Here is a 20,642-nt window from a genome sequence, read left to right as displayed (position 1 = left end):
TTCTTGGAGTCTTTTAATGCAGTTTTGCATGTTCTCTCTCTAATTTTCACATTTCTTGAAAGTAAATCTTTGCCTGAATATAAGGAAAGGCATATTGGGTCTACTTTAACTTTCATCTGACGCCAGGCTCAGATAGCTTGCCTTGAAGACTGTGAACTGGTGCTATATAAAATAAATGAAATAATATTATTATAGCTAAATAATATTGTTTACCCCCAAAATTACAGCAAAAATTGACCCAAAATTTTCCACAAATCCTGCCATTTTTAACGATTTCAAGCATTTAAAGTATATTCTAGTTTTTATCTTATTGAATTAAAAATATAGACTGTAACATAACGATGTCAGTTAATTATTAGGCTGTTTTAGACAAGACTGCATTGAAACTGGTTTGCAGATATCTCATATTTTGCATATTCTGTATATTTAGCAGTTGAATTAATGCTGAAATGTTGTCACATGAAGTTTTATGTTCAAAATCCACAGAATAGGCATCTCAAAAGATTGTTTCCTGTGACATGTTAAGACTTCCTATTGTACAGCTCATTGTTTTATTTCCTTCATTGGACATATTTCATTGTGTTTATTGACATTAAGAATACTTCCATTAAAGCAAAATTTGGGCAAAAAACTACTTGCTTGAAATCATTTCATAAGAAAAATCTATGATTGCTTGTATAAATATTTTATTTACAAAGTCACATACATTATAAAATGGGATATACAAAATCGTACCCACTCTACATACAGTACCAAAATCAGTATCTCATTTAAAGTTTGGATTGTATATGAGTAAAAAACGAAATAAGAAAAACAGAAGACAATCTATTAAAAGATAAACAGTAAAAAAGACTAAGGCAAGAAGAGAGTTTCGAGGTCTATGGTATTGATTAGATGGCCACCTTTTCTATGCCAACCTCTGAATCCTAGCTACCTTTGTGAAATATTGCTTTCCTCTATTTACAGCTTTTATAATATGGCTTTTTATGATTGATTGTAGTTGCCAGAGGAGGTGGCTGAGGTTTCTTTGTGTGATCAGCTGATGTCCTCAGAGTCACTGATGTCACTCAGGGAGCACAGGCTGCTCTTTAGCGTGCTTCCTGTTCCAGCTTCAGTTAGACCTGAGAGCCACACGACAACACACAGACAGCATGAGACAGAAGCTTCATACTCCAAATGTCAACATGTCCTCCTATGAAGACCACGAGAGGCAGTAAAACATTCATCTGCATTAAAGTGGCACTGACCTGATTTAAGACCCTTCTCTGTGGGGGTTCCCCAGACACTAGTGCTTCGTGATTCCAGGCTTTTCCTCATTGGTCCTGAATCCTGGGCTGGTTTTGACATATCCCGTCGGTCCTCTAAGGAGGAGACCATCCACTCGCTGCTCTCCTCTAGATCTGTGTACTGCCAGCAAGTATATTAGTGTTTCAGCATTATGGATCATTTTTAATTTTGCGATGACAGCTTACATTTTTATTTATGCAGTATCAAATCAAAGCAATCCACTGAGATCACATCATCTTACACTGAGTTCCTGAACCTCATCCGCCCTCTCTGGTAAGACGCTAACGCCACCTGGTGGTTTCTTGACTGCTCTCTCAGCAAACTGCTTCTCCATTTTTCTCGCCAGGTCACTGATTTTGTTTTCTGTAAAAAAGACATAACACACAATTTACACTTTAAGGCATTGTAACAATTCCTTGGAATCTTACATAACAAGCAAACTATGATAGCATAAACCACATCCTGTGAATGGTCTTTGATCAACAACCACTGATCAAAATCCAGATAGTACCATTCACAGGGAGTTGAGGAATGGCTATAACCACAGCACTAAGGGTGAACATGTATGCTGTATAACGTCATTTTACACAGATCCTTCAAAACATCAAACCTAACTAACCTTTCCCGTAGTTTTTCTTCTCCACATTGCCGTTCTGGTCTTTGTAATTCTGGAGGTCAGTCTCCTGCTGCTCGCTGACTTCTGACCAATCATCTTCCTCTTCATCGCTCTTTAGTTTTGTGACCGCAGTCTTGGTTACACCACCCACTTTGGAGTACTGAATGTTGGAGATAGGCGACTGCCTGAAAATAGCCTGCCTGTCCTGGACAGGACTGGCTTTGTCATCTCTAGTTTGGATTTGGGTTGCTTGGTTAAATCTGGGTTGTGGTGATTTCCCCTGCTGGTGTTTTAGGGGCTGTTCCTCATCCTCTTCTGTGACATCATCCTCAGATTCATCCTCTGAACTGAAGGGAGGAGTCCTTAAGAATGACACAAATAACAGTTTTTGCTGCACACAACTAAGTTGACAGTGATCAGAACAATGTTGCATTTAGTTTCTGTTTCAAATAACCGAGAAGTCAAAGTGTTAACTTTTTAAGTGTAAGAACTTCATTGATAATAAAGCCAGGGGTCTTAAACTTAAATGAGCTGTGGGCCAATGCTGGCACTGTCACTTCATTGGAGGGCCACTTTAGTGTTCAAGTAGGACACCCCCCCCCCGGACATCAAACAAGAAAACACAGTGTTTTGTTTCAAGCATTGTATAACAGGTCAAAACTGCAAACCTGATCGCAATTTATTTCTCTCACTCGCAACTAACTGAAGCCTTTCACGGAACTGCCAAATAAACACACTACTCCTCTCTTTCTGGCCGGACACGTGGCAGCACTTCAGCTACCATTTTGTTCGTATTTAACAAAATAAAAGTTTACTTCAAGGGCCAGACTGCTTCATATTTATTCATGTCAAAATATGGGCCGCAAGTTTGAGACCCCTGAAAAAAGCCGTAGTTCCTAGTTGATGTTCAAAATGATACAACTTAAGCAGTCTATGACAAGTCAGCAGGAGGCTGACAATGTTCTTAACGGTATTTCAGACTTTGCAATTTCCTGGAAAATGATTACAAAATTGTTGATGTGTCACACTGCACTTGGAAGCACTTTCCTTACAAAAAATACCCCGGTCAGAGATGTGTTCCTTGCTGGGGGTGTTGGATGATCAGACCACATCAGCTGTGATATACAAGCCCCACCCCATCCGAATAAAGTGAACATCCTACACACTTTCACTGTTTGCATGTGTATCCAGCACTGAGTCTGATACAGGTTTACCTGCCACATCCTGACAGTACAACACCTGTTTTGTGCCCAATCGTTTCAAAAATGTTATTACAAAAAAAATCAAGAAAGAAAAAAAAAGAAAAAAATGGGAATTTCCAGAAACAACCAAATGGAACTGAAATAGAACATTTGTATTTTCCAAAGTGTTGGTCGTGATACTAAACTATTATTATGATTCTACACAGAGAAGAAAAGGAGACAGAAAATACTGAAGTAAGGTTACAAAAGACCTCAGCACCTGTGTGTCACAGCCTGTACTGACCCAGCCCAGCTGCTTCATGTGTGCTAGCATAGCATACTAGCCTTACAGCGAACGGATAGCACTCTATACTAAAGTCCAACCTACCCATTAGCTGGCTGCAGGCACTGGGGCTTAACAGCACACTGTTACCATGAAAACCATGACACACACAAACACACAACTCTGATTATGGCGACCTCTACCTTTTTGTTGCGGATGTCTTGCTGCTATGGTAACCATCTGCTATTTTATCACGTTAACATTCCTACTGGAGGTGCGAATGCAAACAGAAAAGAGAAGCAGAACTCAGCAAAGCTCACTACATATAGTCGTATTCTAAACAAATATTAAAAATATAAAATTCCCTGCAGCCTTGCTTTAGCACGGGTTCATTTATGCCTATAACCATGTTCACAACCAAGCACTGAGACATACTTAAATATACATCACTTTGATTTTTTTCAGTAAATGGCAAAAGTTTTGAACCTTAACTGTGCTCCACTGAACTGATGATGAACAGACCGGTGATATAAGTAACAGCGTGCTATATTTAAATGGTTCAAAACTGTGTGAGTTTTTTTTTTCAATGGCTCATCAAAGATGACTTTAGAACATTTATCACAGCTATGATTAAACCATGTAAATACTGAGTGGACATTTATGGACAAACTATTCTTTTACAAAGACTGATAAATTAACTTGTTGTCATACTTGGTAGCAAAGCTCTTTAAGGCTGTCTTGGAGTTGGGTGTAGAGGTCTTGAATTGGGCGGTGGCCTTGGTCCTTGGTGCTGGCTGAGGGGTCTTAGGCTGTCTGATTGCAGAAGCAGACGCCCCCTGGCTGGCTCTGGAGGGCAGGCTGCTGGAGCGAGGGCGGATCTGCAACACTGAATGAAGAGAAAAACGAGTCAAGTAAACACAATTAGCAGCTCAGTCACTGACAGTGTGTCAGAACTTAAATCAGCTTATGTGGCAGCAAACAAGCTATAACAGATTACACCTACCTTATGGAAAGCACATGCAGTCATTGTCAAATAAAATAAAATTCAACTTTACCCACATGCGATGAAAAATTCTGATTGTAAAAGGAGCAGCAAATCTAACAGTAGCTCAAACAGCAATATAATTGACAAAAGCACAGTGTATTATTTCTTGTTGGTTAAGAAGATGATCTCATGCACTAAGAGGCTTTTGGATGATTAAGAACTGGAAAGCACCTTGAACAGGGTGTCTGGATCTAGGCTGAGAGTATGCAGCAGGATTGCTGGTGCTTTGAGCACCCAGCTTCTGCTCCACAATGCTCTTTATCTCTTCCCGGTGGTTCCAGTAGCCAGACATCGACTTTGCAACACTCTCCCGCTTTGAATCCAGCTTGGACAGAATCGCAGTGAGCTCCATGTTCTTTAGACCGCTCTGATCCTTTTAAAAGAGGTAGAGGGAATAACATTAGCATTACAGATTAGCATAAGGGTACATATTCTTCCTTGTATTGCTCATTAGGAATATGCAACATACAGGCTTGACCCCCAAGTTCTCCAGCTTCTTGATCAGAGCCTGTTCAAGCTCTGCTTGTATCTCTCTCTTTATGTTGGAGTTCCTTTTCAAAACGCTTGTGTTCACCCTTGGCTTCTTCTCTGGAGCCGGCTCAGGCGTCTTCTCCACCACCTTTCTGTCTGACTGGCTGCTCGAGTCTGTAAAGGACATCTCAGTCAGTCAGTCGAGCTGTTCAGGACATTCATGGTCCAATTACAGACAGCAAACGGGAAATAAAAGAATACAATGAGCATGCATTTGGCAGTTTTCACAGGAAGCTCCAAACCACAGGTGGAGTTGGGTAGATGTGACTGCAGAGGAGGAGAATGTCTCTAAGTTTATTTGTCAACAACAAGGCAACAAGATGATGAATGGACATGATGATGACAGCATCACAGAATATACACAGGCCAAGAGTTGGCTTTCCAAAATGCTTTAGTGTACTAAGGTCATCTTAACGTCCTTTGTGTCAGTACAGAATAAGATGATCTTAGTCCAAATGCACTCATTGAAAACGGTCACTCAGAGGAGACTGATTTATCCATGCAGCAGCAGCATGCAATCAGCTGGATCTGCTGGTTTTAATGTCTTTAGTGTATTTTACCTTTCTCCTCTTCTGACACCTCCTGAATAGGATCCAGCTTAAGAACAGAGACTGGCTCCTCTAATTGGACAGCATGAGGTCCAGGTAAGTCAGAAGGTCAGATAAAATGAATACTGAGTATGAGCAGTAGAAAAACAACACAAAACGCTAAATCTTTTGTGCACAAAAGCACATGCACAGCCTCACTGGGAGTGACAAATGTTGCTTCTGGTGGCACGCTTCTATTAACTTACCGACTACAATTCTTCTTTGTTTAGGTTCCAAAGCCGGAGGACTGACAGTGACTGAAAAACAGAAACAAAGATGAAAAGTGTGGCATTAAGATCAGAAATGTTATTTCCTTGTTATAGCATTACAGTATAAACTATATATAGACTATATGCTCAGAGTTATACCACTGCTTCCACTATATCAATGTAATTTCATATGTGATACAAACTTTTCCAGATACCATCATGCAGATGAGATGCATAAATAACTACTTTAGCTTTTGGTGTTTCAGAGTAATATATATGAAAGTTTGATTTTAAAGACCGCTTCATTTCTGCTCATGGTAGTTCTGTGCTGGACAGGTCCTCTGTACAACTGACAAGATGAAGTGATGATTGAGTGTTACTCAAGGCTGATGCGTTTTTACCACAGACAGATTAACTTGTGCCACAATGTCTGGAAGAATAAATCCAAATTGAAATTGTCTGACAGAAAATGAATGCAAACAAACCACAGAAAAGTGTCATCATTTCTGTAAGAGCAGCACAGTTGGCATATTAGGACACAATGACTCCTTATAGCCCTTTGTCTGTTTTTTCTAACACAGCATAAGAGTTGATTATTTATTATTTTGGACGTGTAGTTTAATTTATTGCTGGTTTATTTACTTATTTTTTTTGTGATGCCAGTAAAATGATTTATAATCTACATACTGCTGACCAAAAGGTGACTTACTGTAAACCTATATAAAGGCCTAGCACCAATGTTCCCTAATTTTTCATGTGTCTGAGAAAACACACAAGCTCCCTGAGCGGTCCCTTGGACCACTGTGAGCAACAACAGACGTGTGCACTGTGGTCACGCCAGCATCGAATCCATCCAAGTTACATGGTTTATTAAAATAATCAAATTACAGCATTTACATTTATGTTAGACTACTTTTAATTAACTGCTTTAGCCCACTTACAATGAAAATTTAAAAAAATCTTGTTCATGACCTGTGTAGTATGTTAACACTATTGGAAGTAAAAATAACTTGAACTCCAATTTTGAAAACACAACTTTCTTTCTTTTTTTTATTTTTATAAAGCTCTGACTTGTATTATGAGTCTATGGTCTGGGAGAGAGTCCTGTAACTGTTTGTCTGCAAATTACAGTATACAGTGCATATACATTGCATAGCTTTTTTTTTTGTTATACGTAAAATTGTATTGTATTTATTTAAATTTTTACTTTTTAATTATTTTATTGCATTTTTCTAATCACTAGGGTTTGAGAGTAACGCAATTTCTATTCTGTGTATGTCCTGTACATGTGGCAGAATTGACAAATAAAGTTGACTTGACTTGACTTGACTTGACAGTGGCTTACAAAAGTATTTGGTCCCCTTGAACTTTCCCACATTTTGTCACATCTCAAAACACCGCCGTCACTCCTAAAACTTCCCCCTTCCTAAACAACTAAATGCCATGTTGCCATATCATTTTTTGATTGGTTGACATGGTACATTTTTCCACCAATAGGAAAGGGTGAGGGGTTTTTTTTTTGGTTTTGCTTTTGCTCACAGGCGGAGAGCGCTTTCCTTATAAAACACAGTTTTTACCGTTTCTTCCCGCAGTAAATATAAACAACGATAGTATTCAGGAAAAAAACCCAAACATTGCAGATATTTTTATCATAACTCTGGTTTTACGTGGCCTATCAACACAATTTAAAAACTGGTATAAAGTCCACACTTTTTCCATCAATTGTTCCATCTGTCCTGCTCACATCTCCAGTGGTTGTACACGTTGTCATTAACGTGGCTTCACTCCACATCAGCCACGCCGCTTTGCTAGCTAAAACACCGGTGTCGGCACATAAGGACGCTGCCATAGCCTGTCAACAACGTTGATTAGCTGCGTATATACGAATGTGAATCGCATTATTGGCTGGAGCAGCCAGTCACTGACTGACTCACACTGCAAAACAGAATGAATTGTTAACGTATTTATTTTAATTTCAATTCAGGTCAGATTTTTGTTTTGTTTTTTGTGCGCAATGCAGATTTTCTGTGCACAGAGACTGTGCCAGCCGTGCGCGATTACGCACGCGCACAGCTTAGAACCCTAGCACCACTCTAAATACAGGCATCTATTACTGAATAGACAATTCTATGCTTCAAACACAGGTGGCTGTTCCAGCAAAAACAGATGTGATGTAGAAAGGCAGTGGAGTGGTTGCACATCGCTAATGCAAGCACACACAAGCTACAGGAGAATGCCACCTACAGCTGTGACTGTGGTATTATTAAAAGGAATCCATACCTGGTACTTCAGCTACTTTTGTAGGTGGATTTGAGGAAATGGTCTTTATCTGGGGAAGAAAACAAATGTCACTTACTAGATCACATGATCCAGTATCTTCAAGGATTTCTTGGTTTATAATCTAAAAACTGAACTACTCCAGGAAAAGCACAAGTAGCTTCCAGCCAAATGTACACTATCTCATGTCAATACAAGCCCATGTAGCAAATACAGGATATCCTTAACAAGCACCGGACCCGCGCCTTACTTCCTCGATACAATATAATTGTGCAGTGAGGCGATTACTGTGCCACTGTGATTGTGTGAGCTAACCTGCTCCCTCTGAGCCTTGATGGTTTGCTCCTTTTCCTGCAGCCTCTTCCTCATCTCCTGCTGCTGCCTCTGGCTTTGCTCCTGGTACTCTGATAAAGACGACTGCATTTTGCTCAGCTCATTCAGCAGCTGGAAGACAACGGGAAGAGGATGAATTTTCCGGCTGGTTCATTTCAAAAGAAGCTTGTTTAATACTGCATATGCTTTAATCAGGATGAACATTAAAGCATACCTGATTCTTTTCAGACTCGTGTTGAACCTTCATTTCTTGCAGTCTGGATTCCCACTTCTTATCCTATAAGAGTCATTTTTGGCAATTTAAGTGGCATTAAAAATAAAATCGCTTTGGGGTTTGCAACAATCTCAGGACTGACCTGTTTCTTCAGCTGGTGTTCCAGCTTTTGGATGGCTTGGATCTCTTTGTACATGTCCACATCTCTCTCTGGCTGTGAGTGCACAGGGCTGGCTGACCTTTCATGCTTGGCTGTCTGATTCTGATTTACTTCCTATGAATGGAAACAGATAAGAAAGATTATAGGAATGATTAAGACACCCTGAAGATCAAATCAGTGGTATACAAAAAAATACTGATTTCATACATTGAGAGCCTGAATATTTCGGTTGTAAAGAAATTCCATCTCTCTGCGCATGCCGTCCCTGCTGTCTTCTATCTTTCTGTCCATGCGCGCCATCTCCTCGGCCTTAAAACGGTCCAATTCTCTCAACAGGTCTTTGTGCATCGATTGTTGTTCTTTTTCCTAGAATCACAACCGTTAACATGAGCTTCATTAGTGACCACGAAGCTCTCAAAAAAAAGCTTTCGCACTGTGATCCATATCTTACAATAAAATAGCAGCATTTTGTGATGACAGTGTTACAAAGTGAGATTAGTGGATAAGCTAGGAATATAGACAGTATGGAAAATTGCCGTTTTAAAAAAAGAGCTATTTCTAAAGTGATTCTGACTTGAATTTATTTTCTGGCAATGCAGTAATACAGTGTAACAGGGGTATTGGGATCAGTAGTGTCATCATTTCAGTTGTTGTTGTTGATTAGGAAGAAAAAGGATGTCATGTGCTTTTCTGGACCACAGGAGGGCCACAGTGCTACAAGCTAATCCAAAAGTCTATTATCTATTATTATAGGATATAGTGTACAATCTAAAGCACCTTGAGTCGACTGTTGTTGTGATTTGGCGCTATATAAATAAAATTGAATTGAATTGAAGTCAAGCTCCATCATGCTGTAAGATTGTGTCAGTGCCCCAGAAAAGTGTTACCTTCACTTTAGCCAAGGCACCATTGATGCTAAAAAGTACACTGAGATCTTAAAACATCATGTAAAGGCTTCAAGACACTTTTTTCCATGAGTATCTCACAAAGCTGAGAACCCTTTTGGCATAACAACATTGCACATCTTACACCTGTAAGAAGAACCTTTTTCTTCTTTTTATTAAGAGTTTTCCAAATAGTAAATATTGTATTATTTTATTGTAACCCAGGCCAAAGATAATTTACAAATCACAGCTTTCAGTTTTATTTGATTAATGTTTTCTGATTAAAGTTCAGATGTTGCTTTGTGATCCTACCTGAGCTATTTTGGCTTCTAACACCTGCTGTTGCTGAACAATCTGTTCCTTCAGACTGCTGATCTCCAGTTTGAGACTATTAATCTCAGATTTCTGCTCACTGTGGGAGTTCAGCTCTGAAAAGACAAGTGACAGTGACATCCAGTGGCTTGTAAAAGTATTCGGCCCCCTTGAACTTTCCCACATTTTGTCACATTACTTCCACAAACATGAATCAATGTTATTGGAATTCCACTTGAAAGACCAATACAAAGTGGTGTACACGTGAGAAGTGGAACGAAAATCATACATGATTCCAAAATTTTTTTACAAATAAATAACTGCAAAGTGGGGTGTGCGTAATTATTCAGCCCCCTTTGGTCTGAGTGCAGTCAGTTGCCCATAGACATTGCCTGATGAGTGCTAATGACTAAACAGAGTGCACCTGTGTGTAATCTAATGTCAGTACAAATACAGCTGCTCTGTGACGGCCTCAGAGGTTGTCTAAGAGAATATTGGGAGCAACAACACCTTGAAGTCCAAAGAACACACCAGACAGGTCAGGGATAAAGTTATTGAGAAATTTAAAGCAGGCTTAGGCTACAAAAAGATTTCCCAAGCCTTGAACATCCCACGGAGCACTGTTCAAGCGATCATTCAGAAATGGAAGGAGTATGGCACAACTGTAAACCTACCAAGAAAAGGCCGTCCACCTAAACTCACAGGCCGAACAAGGCTGATCAGAAATGCAGCCAAGAGGCCCATGGTGACTCTGGACGAGCTGCAGAGATCTACAGCTCAGGTGGGGGAATCTGTCCATAGGACAACTATTAGTCGTGCACTGCACAAAGATGGCCTTTATGGAAGAGTGGCAAGAAGAAAGCCACTGTTAACAGAAAACCATTAAAAAGTCCTGTTTGCAGTTTGACACAAGCCATGTGGGGGACACAGCAAACATGTGGAAGAAGGTGCTCTGGTCAGATGAGACCAAAATGCAAAACGCTATGTGTGGCGGAAAACTAACACTGCACATCACTCTGAACACACCATCCCCACTGTCACATATGGTGGTGGCAGCATCATGCTCCGCTTCTCTTCAGCAGGGACAGGGAAGCTGGTCAGAGTTGATGGGAAGATGGATGGAGCCAAATATAGGGCAGTCTTGGAAGAAAACCTCTTGGAGTCTGCAAAAGACTTGAGACTGGGGCGGAGGTTCACCTTCCAGCAGGACAACGACCCTAAACATAAAGCCAGGCCAACAATGGAACGGTTCAAAACAAAATATATCCATGTGTTAGAATGGCCCAGTCAGGAGGACTCAGGGCTGTGTGTCGGACAGGGTCGTCTGCAGTACGGGGGCCCCACAGGGAACGGTTCTGGCTCCGTTCCTCTTCACCATCTACACTGCTGACTTCTCCCACAATTCCACCCAGTGCTTCCTGCAGAAGTTCTCTGATGACTCTGCAATAGTCGGCCTCATCACTGATGGGGACGACAAGGAGTACAGAGGTCTGACCCAAGACTTTGTGGACTGGTGCCAGCTGAACTACCTCCAGATCAACGCCAGTAAAACCAAGGAACTGGTGGTAGACTTCCGCAGGCACAAGCATTCTCCACTGCAACCACTGAACATCCAAGGTATGGACATTGAGGCTGTGGACAGCTACAGGTACCTTGGTGTTCATCTGAACAATAGACTGGACTGGACTCATAACTCAGACGCCCTCTACAGGAAAGGGCAGAGCAGGCTGTACCTGCTGCGGAGACTCAGGTCGTTTGGAGTGGAGGGCCCACTCCTGAAGACCTTCTATGACTCTGTTGTGGCTTCTGCTATCTTTTATGGTGTGGTCTGCTGGGGACAGGAAGAGACTGAACAGGGTGATCCGAAGGGCTAGCTCTGTTCTAGGATGCCCTCTGGACCCAGTGGAGGTGGTGAGTGACAGGAGAATGGCGGCTAAGCTGTCATCCCTGATGGACAACATCTCCCACCCCATGCAGCAGACTGTGACAGCACTGAGCAGCTCCTTCAGTGGGAGACTGCGGCACCCACGGTGTGGGACGGAGAGATTTCGCAGGTCTTTCCTCCCCACTGCTGTCAGACTCCATAATAAAGACTTTAACTGATCAAGCACACACATCCATACATATGCAATAATACTAAGTGCAATAATCCTTTCTGTCATCGTTGTATTTTTACTCAGTTGTATATATTATTTGTATTTGTATTCTATTTTTATCTTATTGTATATTTATTTTATTTTATTCTACTGTATATAGTATTTTATTTTATTCTATTCTGTACAGTTGTGTACTGTATTTATTCTTATTGTATTCTAATTTTTGCCTCATAACTTTTGCACTGTCCACTTCCTGCTGTGACAAAACAAATTTCCCACGTGTGGGACTAATAAAGGTTATCTTATCTTATCAAAGTCCAGATCTAAATCCAATCGAGAATCTGGCCAAGATCTGAAAACTGCTGTTTACAAACGCTGTCCATCTAATCTGACTGAGCTGGAGATGTTTTGCAAAGAAGAATGGGCAAAGATTTCAGTCTCTAGATGTGCAAAGCTGGTAGAGACATACCCTAAAAGACTGGCAGCTGTCATTGCAGCAAAAGGTGGTTCTACAAAGTATTGACTCAGGGGGGTGAATAATTATGCACACCCCACTTTGCAGTTATTTATTTGTAAAAAATGTTTGGAATCATGTATGATGTGACAAAATGTGGAACAGTCCAAGGGGGCCGAATACTTTTGCAAGCCACTGTAACTGCATGTAAGCATGTTATCAACATGCTTCATATTTTTCCTCCATGTCGTTCTTCAGATCAATCCTAACTTCACTTACTGCTCTCGTACTCATCAGGGTGCCTCCGCTGCATGTGATTCTGCAGAAAGGAGGCATTGAGGAACGATTTCTCACAATGCAGGCACTAAAAGCAAGAAAGAACACAAAAATGCATTAATCAAATTGGCTGCAGAAATAAATCACTACGTAATAACTCAAAATTTATAATAAAAAATCTTTAATATCTCATCATAAACACACCAATGCTACTATTATTTTACCACACTGTGGTGGACAGTGCTCTCTTTTATGCTGCAGTGTATTAAGACTGCATAACACACGCTTACAGGCACCAACAGCTGGAGACCTGACAGCTTTGTAGTCAAGCTGCATATATAGTTGGTGTATTGTAACGTCAATTATCTGCGGACTAATCTGCTCAGTCAAAAAACTTATTCTGCAGTACATATCAGCCTGACAGACAAAAACACCAAGTGGCTGATGTTGGCAGGAGACTGGACTTACTTAGGACTCTGGAGGAGAGAGAGCACATTGAACAGACACCCTCTCCACAGCCTCCTTGCTGGCAGAGGAACAGCAATCACTTACACCTTCTCTTACTAAGGAAGAGCTTTATGAATCAGCTTTATTTTATCAAGTAATTGCACAATAAAATAAAGAAATGCTAGTTTATAACTTTTTGTTTTTTTCTCCTTAAAGAAGTTACAATAGTAACAAAATAAGGTAGCAGTTAAAGAACTGTATCAGTAAGAATATTATCAGTACCCTTAAAATTTTTAAAAATATCCATCTTTATGTGAGGTGTTTCATTTTGCATAAATTGCAACTGAGGAATCTGTGATAACCGATCTTACAAACTGATACTAATTCCTAAGATTTCACAAATGTAGTGGAGCAAACCACCTGTCTGTGTGTTCATGAATGCAGCATGTGTTTGATTCAGACAGAGCCCAGCAACATAAACATGCTCCAAACAGAAGCATCCTGAGTTTAGGCTCATGTTTCCAAACAGACACATAGCATGAGTGATGATCATGTTTCCCTGCGGCAGACATCGCCACACACCAGCTCACACACACGCTACATTTAACACTGCCTCTGATTGTTCCTGGGACTAAATATTGCTACAGATATGTTGTCAAAACATATGTTAGCAAAAACTCATTCAAATTACTGGTTAGGAGTAACTCTGAAAAATTAGGAGTCAAATTAAATTAGTCTTCAAAGACAGCAGTGTGGGTTCATGTTGTAGAAATATGGCACCAAAGTAGCAAAGGTCCTCAAAGGACACATGCACATGGCCTCGCTATCAATAATTGAACCAGCTCTGTTAGCTGAGCTTCTAGCGCACACCTAGCAACCACATGCTCTCATGACACACTATATCTGTTGCCTTGGGAACAGCCTAGCCAGGTCAGAGCTAGTTGTTCACCTGAAGAGGACAGGAAGCTTTTTTTTATTTGTGTGATAAATAACCTACAGGGACAGCATTCACAGACATGCGATGAGATGGCAGATGGGTTTGCTTTCCTTTTAAGATTAAAAAAAAATACACTAATTGCCACTAATTGACACCATCTGCTCAGCAGCTTTAAATCTGATTTTTCCTGCATGAAAACAAAGATTATTAGAACTTGACTGTGGTTAGGACATAACAACTGCTTTCAGAGCTGCGAATTTCCTTGGGCCATGCTAAAAGCTTTCCATTTCTCCCGTGAAACCCTGTTGTGAAATGCACAAAGCCAAAGATGTGAATAGGTTTCAGGAACAATGACAGACTTGGGCCTTCGGAGAGGAAAAAAGAGGGTGGGGGTGGATGTCTGCTGCCACACATATATTAAATTCAAACAGCTCCAATAGCCCTCAAAGAGAAAGCGTTTAGCCTGTCAACGGTACCTTGTGGCTGCTGATGATTCGTGGGGCGAGCAGCGACTGCTGGGTGCGAATAACCTTCTTTCGCTGCTTGAGCTCTGCAGTCAGCGCCTTCACCTTCTCCTCCTGCTTCTTCTGCTGAACCAGCAGCTGCTCACGCTCCCTGGCGGTGGCCGACAGCCTCTCCTCCGCCGCACGCAGATTGAGGGAGAGAAAGTCCTGGCAGTGGAGGAGCCACTCCACCGTGAGCTGAGCAAGGCGCAAGAGCTTCAGCAGAGCTGGGTCCACGGGGGTCTGGCACCGCTGGCATCGCTCCCCCTCCAAGCTGCAGAAGGTCACCATGCTGATGTGCTCCTGAAGGGCATCCACATCCAGCTGGCTCACTACTAAGTCTACATCCACTGCATTGATCCGCCGCCAGTCCACGCTTTCTCTGCGTGGGCGGAACTTGAAAGGGAGAAAGGCGGAGGTGGTGCTGGACGGAGTCATGCCTGGTGCAGATGATGCTGTGTGGCCGTTTACAATGTTCTGGCTGAGAGGAGAATTCAGAAGAGAGGGGATCCCAGCTGACGAGTGGGTCCCCTGGGTGTCACTGGTGTACGGGTAGTAGACTCCCTCGTGAAATGGCTGAAAAAAAGAGGAGAGAAAGGGATGGAGTCACATTAGCATCAAATACAATCACTAGGAGAGAGAAAGAAAGACATACATCAAGAAGCATCTGCTTCAGCGAGGTAACAGCAGAACACAGATTCCACCACTTCCTGCTCAGCCTCCTTCTACCTATGTTGCTGCTGCTGTCCTCACACAGCCAATCGCCCTTACCATCTTCGACTGGTTTTGCCTTTACTCGAAGAAACAGATCAAAGAGCCGTCACTCCTCTCCGGTTCCGCCCCCGTTGCTAAAGCAGCACAAAGCGACAAGCAAGATTAGGCGTCCGCCCCGTTACCTTGGAGACAGCGGCGAGCGTCCCTGGGGAGAAACGTTATCTAAACAGCGACCAACAAAACGTGTCCACACAGTTCACAGTGCGCTGTAACCTGCAGTACATATCAGCTTATTCTGTACAACAAAGTCTCCTCACTCACCTCCATCTAAACGGTGTGAAACAGAATAAAAGGCGAACTAACGTACCTGCGGAGGAGCACGAGGGAGGTTCAGGAAAACGTTTTCCATGCTAACAGCAAATACCGTTAATCTGTCGGCATCACGTCTCTAAACAGTCATTTCAAGTTCGGGCAGGCTTTTGTTTTATTCCCCTGCTTGATCTCAAGTCAAACAACAGCAGGCATGCTTGAGCTTGTCCTTCTTAATACTTCAAGTTACGGTTTAGAAAAAAAGAGAGACCAGAATAGCCGCTAGCTAAAAAAAAAAAAGAACAACTCTTTGAAATCTCTTCATTCCTGCCTGTCTGGGTAACGGACATTTTTCTTAAGTCAATATTAAACCTTATTACACGTCACTAACACCTGTGAATATTTAATCTTAAGTTTGACATTGGACTACCACATGAAAAATAACTTACCTGGAAGATTGTGATTTTAATTCGTGGCCTTTAAAAAAGTTTATTTTCGACGAGATCCCAGGCGATTTGAGGGTGACGTAGCTGCTGGTCTCCACATTCCTAAATGCCTGCTCCGAAAAGACAACGGTCAAGACAGACGTAATAAATACGACACTTCCTCGTTTGCCTTTAAAATAAAATGCCAATGCAGAAAAGTTTAAGCTAAATTTAAACCTTTTTATTTCATTTTACAGAAACGCAGTAGTACAATGTTCCCAAACATTAGCCATATGCTATATGTTTAACCTCAGCTTTTTTTTCTGACTGAGCCGTCATTTTCTTTTATTTTTATGAATTACATTTTTAATTTTTAGCGATATTCAATTCAGGTTCATGTCTTATTTTACTGCGGAAACTCCAATTCACTGATCCGAGTAGAAACACATCTGTCACTCTGAAAAGTCTATTTCCAGCTTCGATACCAAAGCTTTCCAAGAATTACTACGAACCTGTACTTTGGCGAAGTAAACACATTATTTCCGGTGTTATCCGGCGTGAGTTTGACGCATCTCGCAGTAAGAAGTGGGGGAAGGGAGCAGCTGTTCAATTTGGGGCTGAATAGGGGTGTAGAATCTTCCCACTTCAGCGGAAGGAAATAACTTTAAACACATTTAAAAACACAAAAAGAGAGCACATTAGAAGAAATTGTGAGACACCTGCATATCTACAGGGACGCAAAAGCACCATGTATAGATGCATGTGAAGATTTTGAAAACTTTCCGATCCTCTAACCTACAGCATGCCAGGCTTGCAGAAAGACTCCACCTTGTGGTTGTTTCCTTTTGCCTTTTTTGTTTGCGTCTTTATTACATTATTTCGTCCTTTCTTTTCAGTTCCATAGAAGACGAAGGAACAAAAATAAAAACACACGTTCAAGCGGATTTGAACTTCTCGTGATCGTTGTTTTTCAACTAGACTTCGTAGATGCGTTAATGTTGTTATTTCTCCATCACATGTGAGGTATTTACAGCTGATGGGTTATACAGCAACATATAACACGGCCCCTGGGTCTTTGACTCAAAGTCTTTTGGTTTTGTGAGTTAATGATTTGTCTTTGTTTTTAAGGGATTTATGTTCTAAACATTTATAGATTTGTGTTATTGGTTTGATAATCCCCCCCCCCCCCACACACACACACCTTTCATTTGCATAGCATTTGTTATGTATAGTTTTGTTAGTTCCCAGTCATCATCTGTCTGGTCTTTCTGTGCCACGTCTCCTCAGTCAATCATGTCTTCATGTTTGTTGACCTTTTTGTCTGTGCCAAGTTTAAATGTCTCTGTGTTAGTCTAAATGTTATTTTGTTTTTGCATTATGTTCAGTTTGACCTTCTCTGACTCGTTATCCCTGATTTGTTTCTACTGTTTCCCACCTGTTTTATTTTACCCTCATTGTCTGCAGTGTATTTATTGTCTGAGTCATCCTCAAAAATGTGTTCCCTGCAGCTCTGTTCCTTCTTTGGTTAGTTAATTCCTGCCTCATTCTTTACTCGTGTTTTTGTGTTATAGGGTTATAGGTATATATAAGGTATAAGGAATAAGGAGACTCTTCGGCATTAAAGCTGCTTTTAAGCTAAGTTTAAGTCTTGTCTCACGACTCCTGTATTTGGGTCCACACTTTGCCTGCCACACAGCCATTATTGAAATAGACTCCTATCCAAACAACATGGTTTTTCAGGGAAGACCTTAGTGGTAAACATGTCTGTGTCGCAACTTTTATTTGAGACATGTTGCTTCCATCAAATTCAGTATGGCCTTCTTTCTCTTCTTTTTTAAATGCTACATTTTCTCAGTTTAAACACCTTTTTTCTGTGTTGTACTGTGTTTGCAAAATAACTGAATCCTGTTTTTATTTAGATTTTTACACAGCAGACCAGCTTTTTGGATTTGGGTTGTAATATTGTGATGTTTGGTAGAATCTGTACTTTTTATTGTTTCTACCTGCTGTATTATGGGGGAGAGCAGAGATGCTGAATAAAAAATTGATGCCGAATAAAAAATTCTCTAGCTATATGGAATTTTAAAGAGTATTATCGAAACTTATTCTTTAATAAACTGAACCTCTAACATCTTTCAGTCCATTTCGATTATAGGGGTCACACTATTTACCGCATCGTCTCGCCAGCAGAGGTCAGTAGAGAACTGATCTGTGCTTATGCAGGCGCTTTGACTCTATTGTGGAGCAGCTGTGGAGGTTCCTCCCTCCTTCCCTCTTTGTCAGAGTAAATGTTGCCCACTGCTGCTGTGATGGAGAGCAGCTAGAAGAGGCGACACAGTCTGAGCATTAATAAGGAAGAACAACTCAGCAGGTCGGACCCGCACACACGCACGTCCTTGCACATGCAGGTCGCACTGTTTGTGTTCAAGGGAAAAACGCCAGTCATTCTTTCTATGTTTCTTTTAGACATAAGATTAAAGAATGCTTCATATTCAGGTTGGTGCTGGCAGTGGCACAGTTTACTTAAAGAGTGAAACAAAGTATGAAGTTGTAATGAGTGTGCTGTCAAGAAGCAATCTTCACGGACACATCGCAGCATGTTGAACTCTCCATCTGAGTCCCACTGTTGGAATAGGCTGCCTGTGTGCTGTGTGCCATTTCCCCAGTCAGTCCCCGGACAGCTTCAGTCGAGTCCTGATAAATAGAGATTTTAATTCCTCCGGACAGGGCCTGTGACTGTCAGGATAGCCTGAGGCAAGCAGGAGAGAGTCTCCTTGCAGGCTTTGCCCGGGTAAAGACAGCAAGCTCTCACCAGTAGCATCACAATGAGGTGTCGGAGTTCAGCTGTACACTCTCAGAAATAGAGGTACGAGAGAAGAACATTTTTGTACCTATAGGTACATTTTTTTAAAATGTTCCCTTAAAAGTACAATACTGGTCTTTAAAAGTCCAGAAATGCCCCTTTAAAGGTACAATTTGAAATAAAGTACAAATCTGTACCATTTTGACCTGTACTGCAGTGACAGTGGCAGAACGTGGTAATGGGTCAGCATGGGAAAATCTGGATGGGCCTGGTTAATTGTAAAATTCATATGAGATGTGAGTGTGCTCATAAAAGCTACATGTTATAATCAAATCTGTTGGTCCTCTCCTCTGTACGTAAATTATCCTATGATGCAAAGAATATCTGTAACCTACCTTTGTGTAAGTTATGTTAAATTATATTTTTTTTAAAAAACACACAATGACATGCAGGCACAACCAAATGATGTTAAAAAAAAACTGGTCCATTTCCATTTTATTAAGTTCCAGTTATAATTTTTTAATGTTTTAAATCTTTCAAAAACGTGAAATCATTTTACTGTTATGTTTGGCCATTTACTTTTTTGCTTTTACTACATCCTAGAATTGTTCATTAATTGTGAGGTTTTTATGGAATTTGCAACATCAAGTTAAACCGAGGTTCTTTGGAAGTTAAAATGTCAAGCAGATTTTTATGTTACGGTGACTACATTTTGTAAGTTACAAATATAGTTCGCCAAGACAGCATAACTGTTTCTAAACAACTGCGCATTAATACCACAATGTTGTATTTCCATGTATCAAGTTCGCAACGCGCATTAATCCCAAAGGCTGAAAAGCCAGCAGCGATGAGTGCTCCGCCTCCGCGCTGACTAGCGTTGGCACAGAAAATGACTCTCAGGGGGTTATCGATGGAGGAGCTCCTTAAAAAGTTGATGGAAGAAGGCGTTGATGTGTCAGACGACGAGGCGCAAAGGTTTAGAGGTAAGTCGGGTGTGATTTTGTGTTTTTATAAAAATTACAACGTGTAATTTTACAGTAGAGTTAGCAAAAGTCCGAAGAGCTAGCTTTAACATGGGTGAATGCTAGCAGTTAGCTAAGTTTTAAACAAAGAAAGGTACAAATGTGGACTATTTAGACTGTTGGTGGAATGTTCAACGTCTGTCTGCCCGCCGTATTCCAGTGTTTTATCAATAAATAGTCAGTAACCGTGTACAACAATGTAAAAAAATCAATAATTTCTCAAAACATGCTAGTATGTAAATATAGCTATTAACAAAAATGTTTTCTAAGCAAAATTTGTCGCATCTAACTTGTTTCCCGCTCAAAGGGATTTTAAACAATGGAAAGTACACATTTGTACCATTTCACCTACTTAGTGGGATTTGGGATTTTCGAATATGAGAGCTGTAAGCTCTGTGCAGGGACACTGTCTGCAACCCAAGAATTGTTAAGATGATTGGGGAAACAGCTAATGATTTTTTTTGTCTCTAAATCTGATTATTATTATTTTCTGTACTAACTGATTAATCAATCTGTTTATTAGCTTTAGAATTTTTTGTTCAAGGGTTAAAGCACTTTACCTTTATCTCCAGTCTGTGTCTTTAAACATGTCAAAAGTTTAAATCCTCAATGTAAAATGTCATTCTTTTGTCTATTCTGCTCTTTTCATTTCCAGTTGTGTGATGAGGTTGATTTAATGCATCCCTGCCAAGACAACATCTGTCGTCGCTTTAGCAAAAACTTCACTGCTGTTCTTC

The 20,642-nt window shown here is 40.8% G+C and overlaps 1 protein-coding gene across 3 annotated transcripts; it reads right to left on the bottom strand.

Annotated features, from left to right (window-relative positions):
- Window positions 1-669: 669 nt before the first annotated feature.
- Window positions 670-16,688, bottom strand: dzip1 (DAZ interacting zinc finger protein 1). 3 transcript variants are annotated; one of them, XM_026159327.1, is made up of 20 exons: window positions 16,593-16,688; window positions 16,105-16,211; window positions 15,404-15,480; window positions 14,606-15,208; window positions 12,749-12,833; window positions 9,920-10,035; window positions 8,931-9,089; window positions 8,706-8,837; window positions 8,564-8,626; window positions 8,332-8,460; window positions 8,020-8,068; window positions 5,737-5,787; window positions 5,504-5,563; window positions 4,882-5,057; window positions 4,584-4,785; window positions 4,079-4,253; window positions 1,907-2,265; window positions 1,529-1,650; window positions 1,248-1,407; window positions 670-1,121 (listed from the first exon to the last, which is right to left on the bottom strand). In XM_026159327.1, exons 3-20 carry the CDS (start codon window positions 15,404-15,406, stop codon window positions 1,036-1,038), a joined length of 2,730 nt encoding a protein of 909 aa, XP_026015112.1. In that variant the 5' UTR covers window positions 15,407-15,480; window positions 16,105-16,211; window positions 16,593-16,688; the 3' UTR covers window positions 670-1,035. The 3 variants fall into 3 exon arrangements, with proteins under 3 accessions (XP_026015112.1, XP_026015111.1, XP_026015113.1); XM_026159326.1 differs by lacking the exons at window positions 15,404-15,480; window positions 16,105-16,211; window positions 16,593-16,688 and adding an exon at window positions 15,288-15,384; XM_026159328.1 differs by lacking the exons at window positions 5,504-5,563; window positions 15,404-15,480; window positions 16,105-16,211; window positions 16,593-16,688 and adding an exon at window positions 15,288-15,397.
- Window positions 16,689-20,642: the final 3,954 nt, after the last annotated feature.

This window comes from Astatotilapia calliptera, chromosome 23, assembly GCF_900246225.1.
Source record: "Astatotilapia calliptera chromosome 23, fAstCal1.2, whole genome shotgun sequence".
Taxonomy (NCBI): Eukaryota; Metazoa; Chordata; class Actinopteri; order Cichliformes; family Cichlidae; genus Astatotilapia; species Astatotilapia calliptera.
Note: the sequence above shows the minus strand (reverse complement) of the source record. Positions and strands in the feature narration are given on the sequence as shown.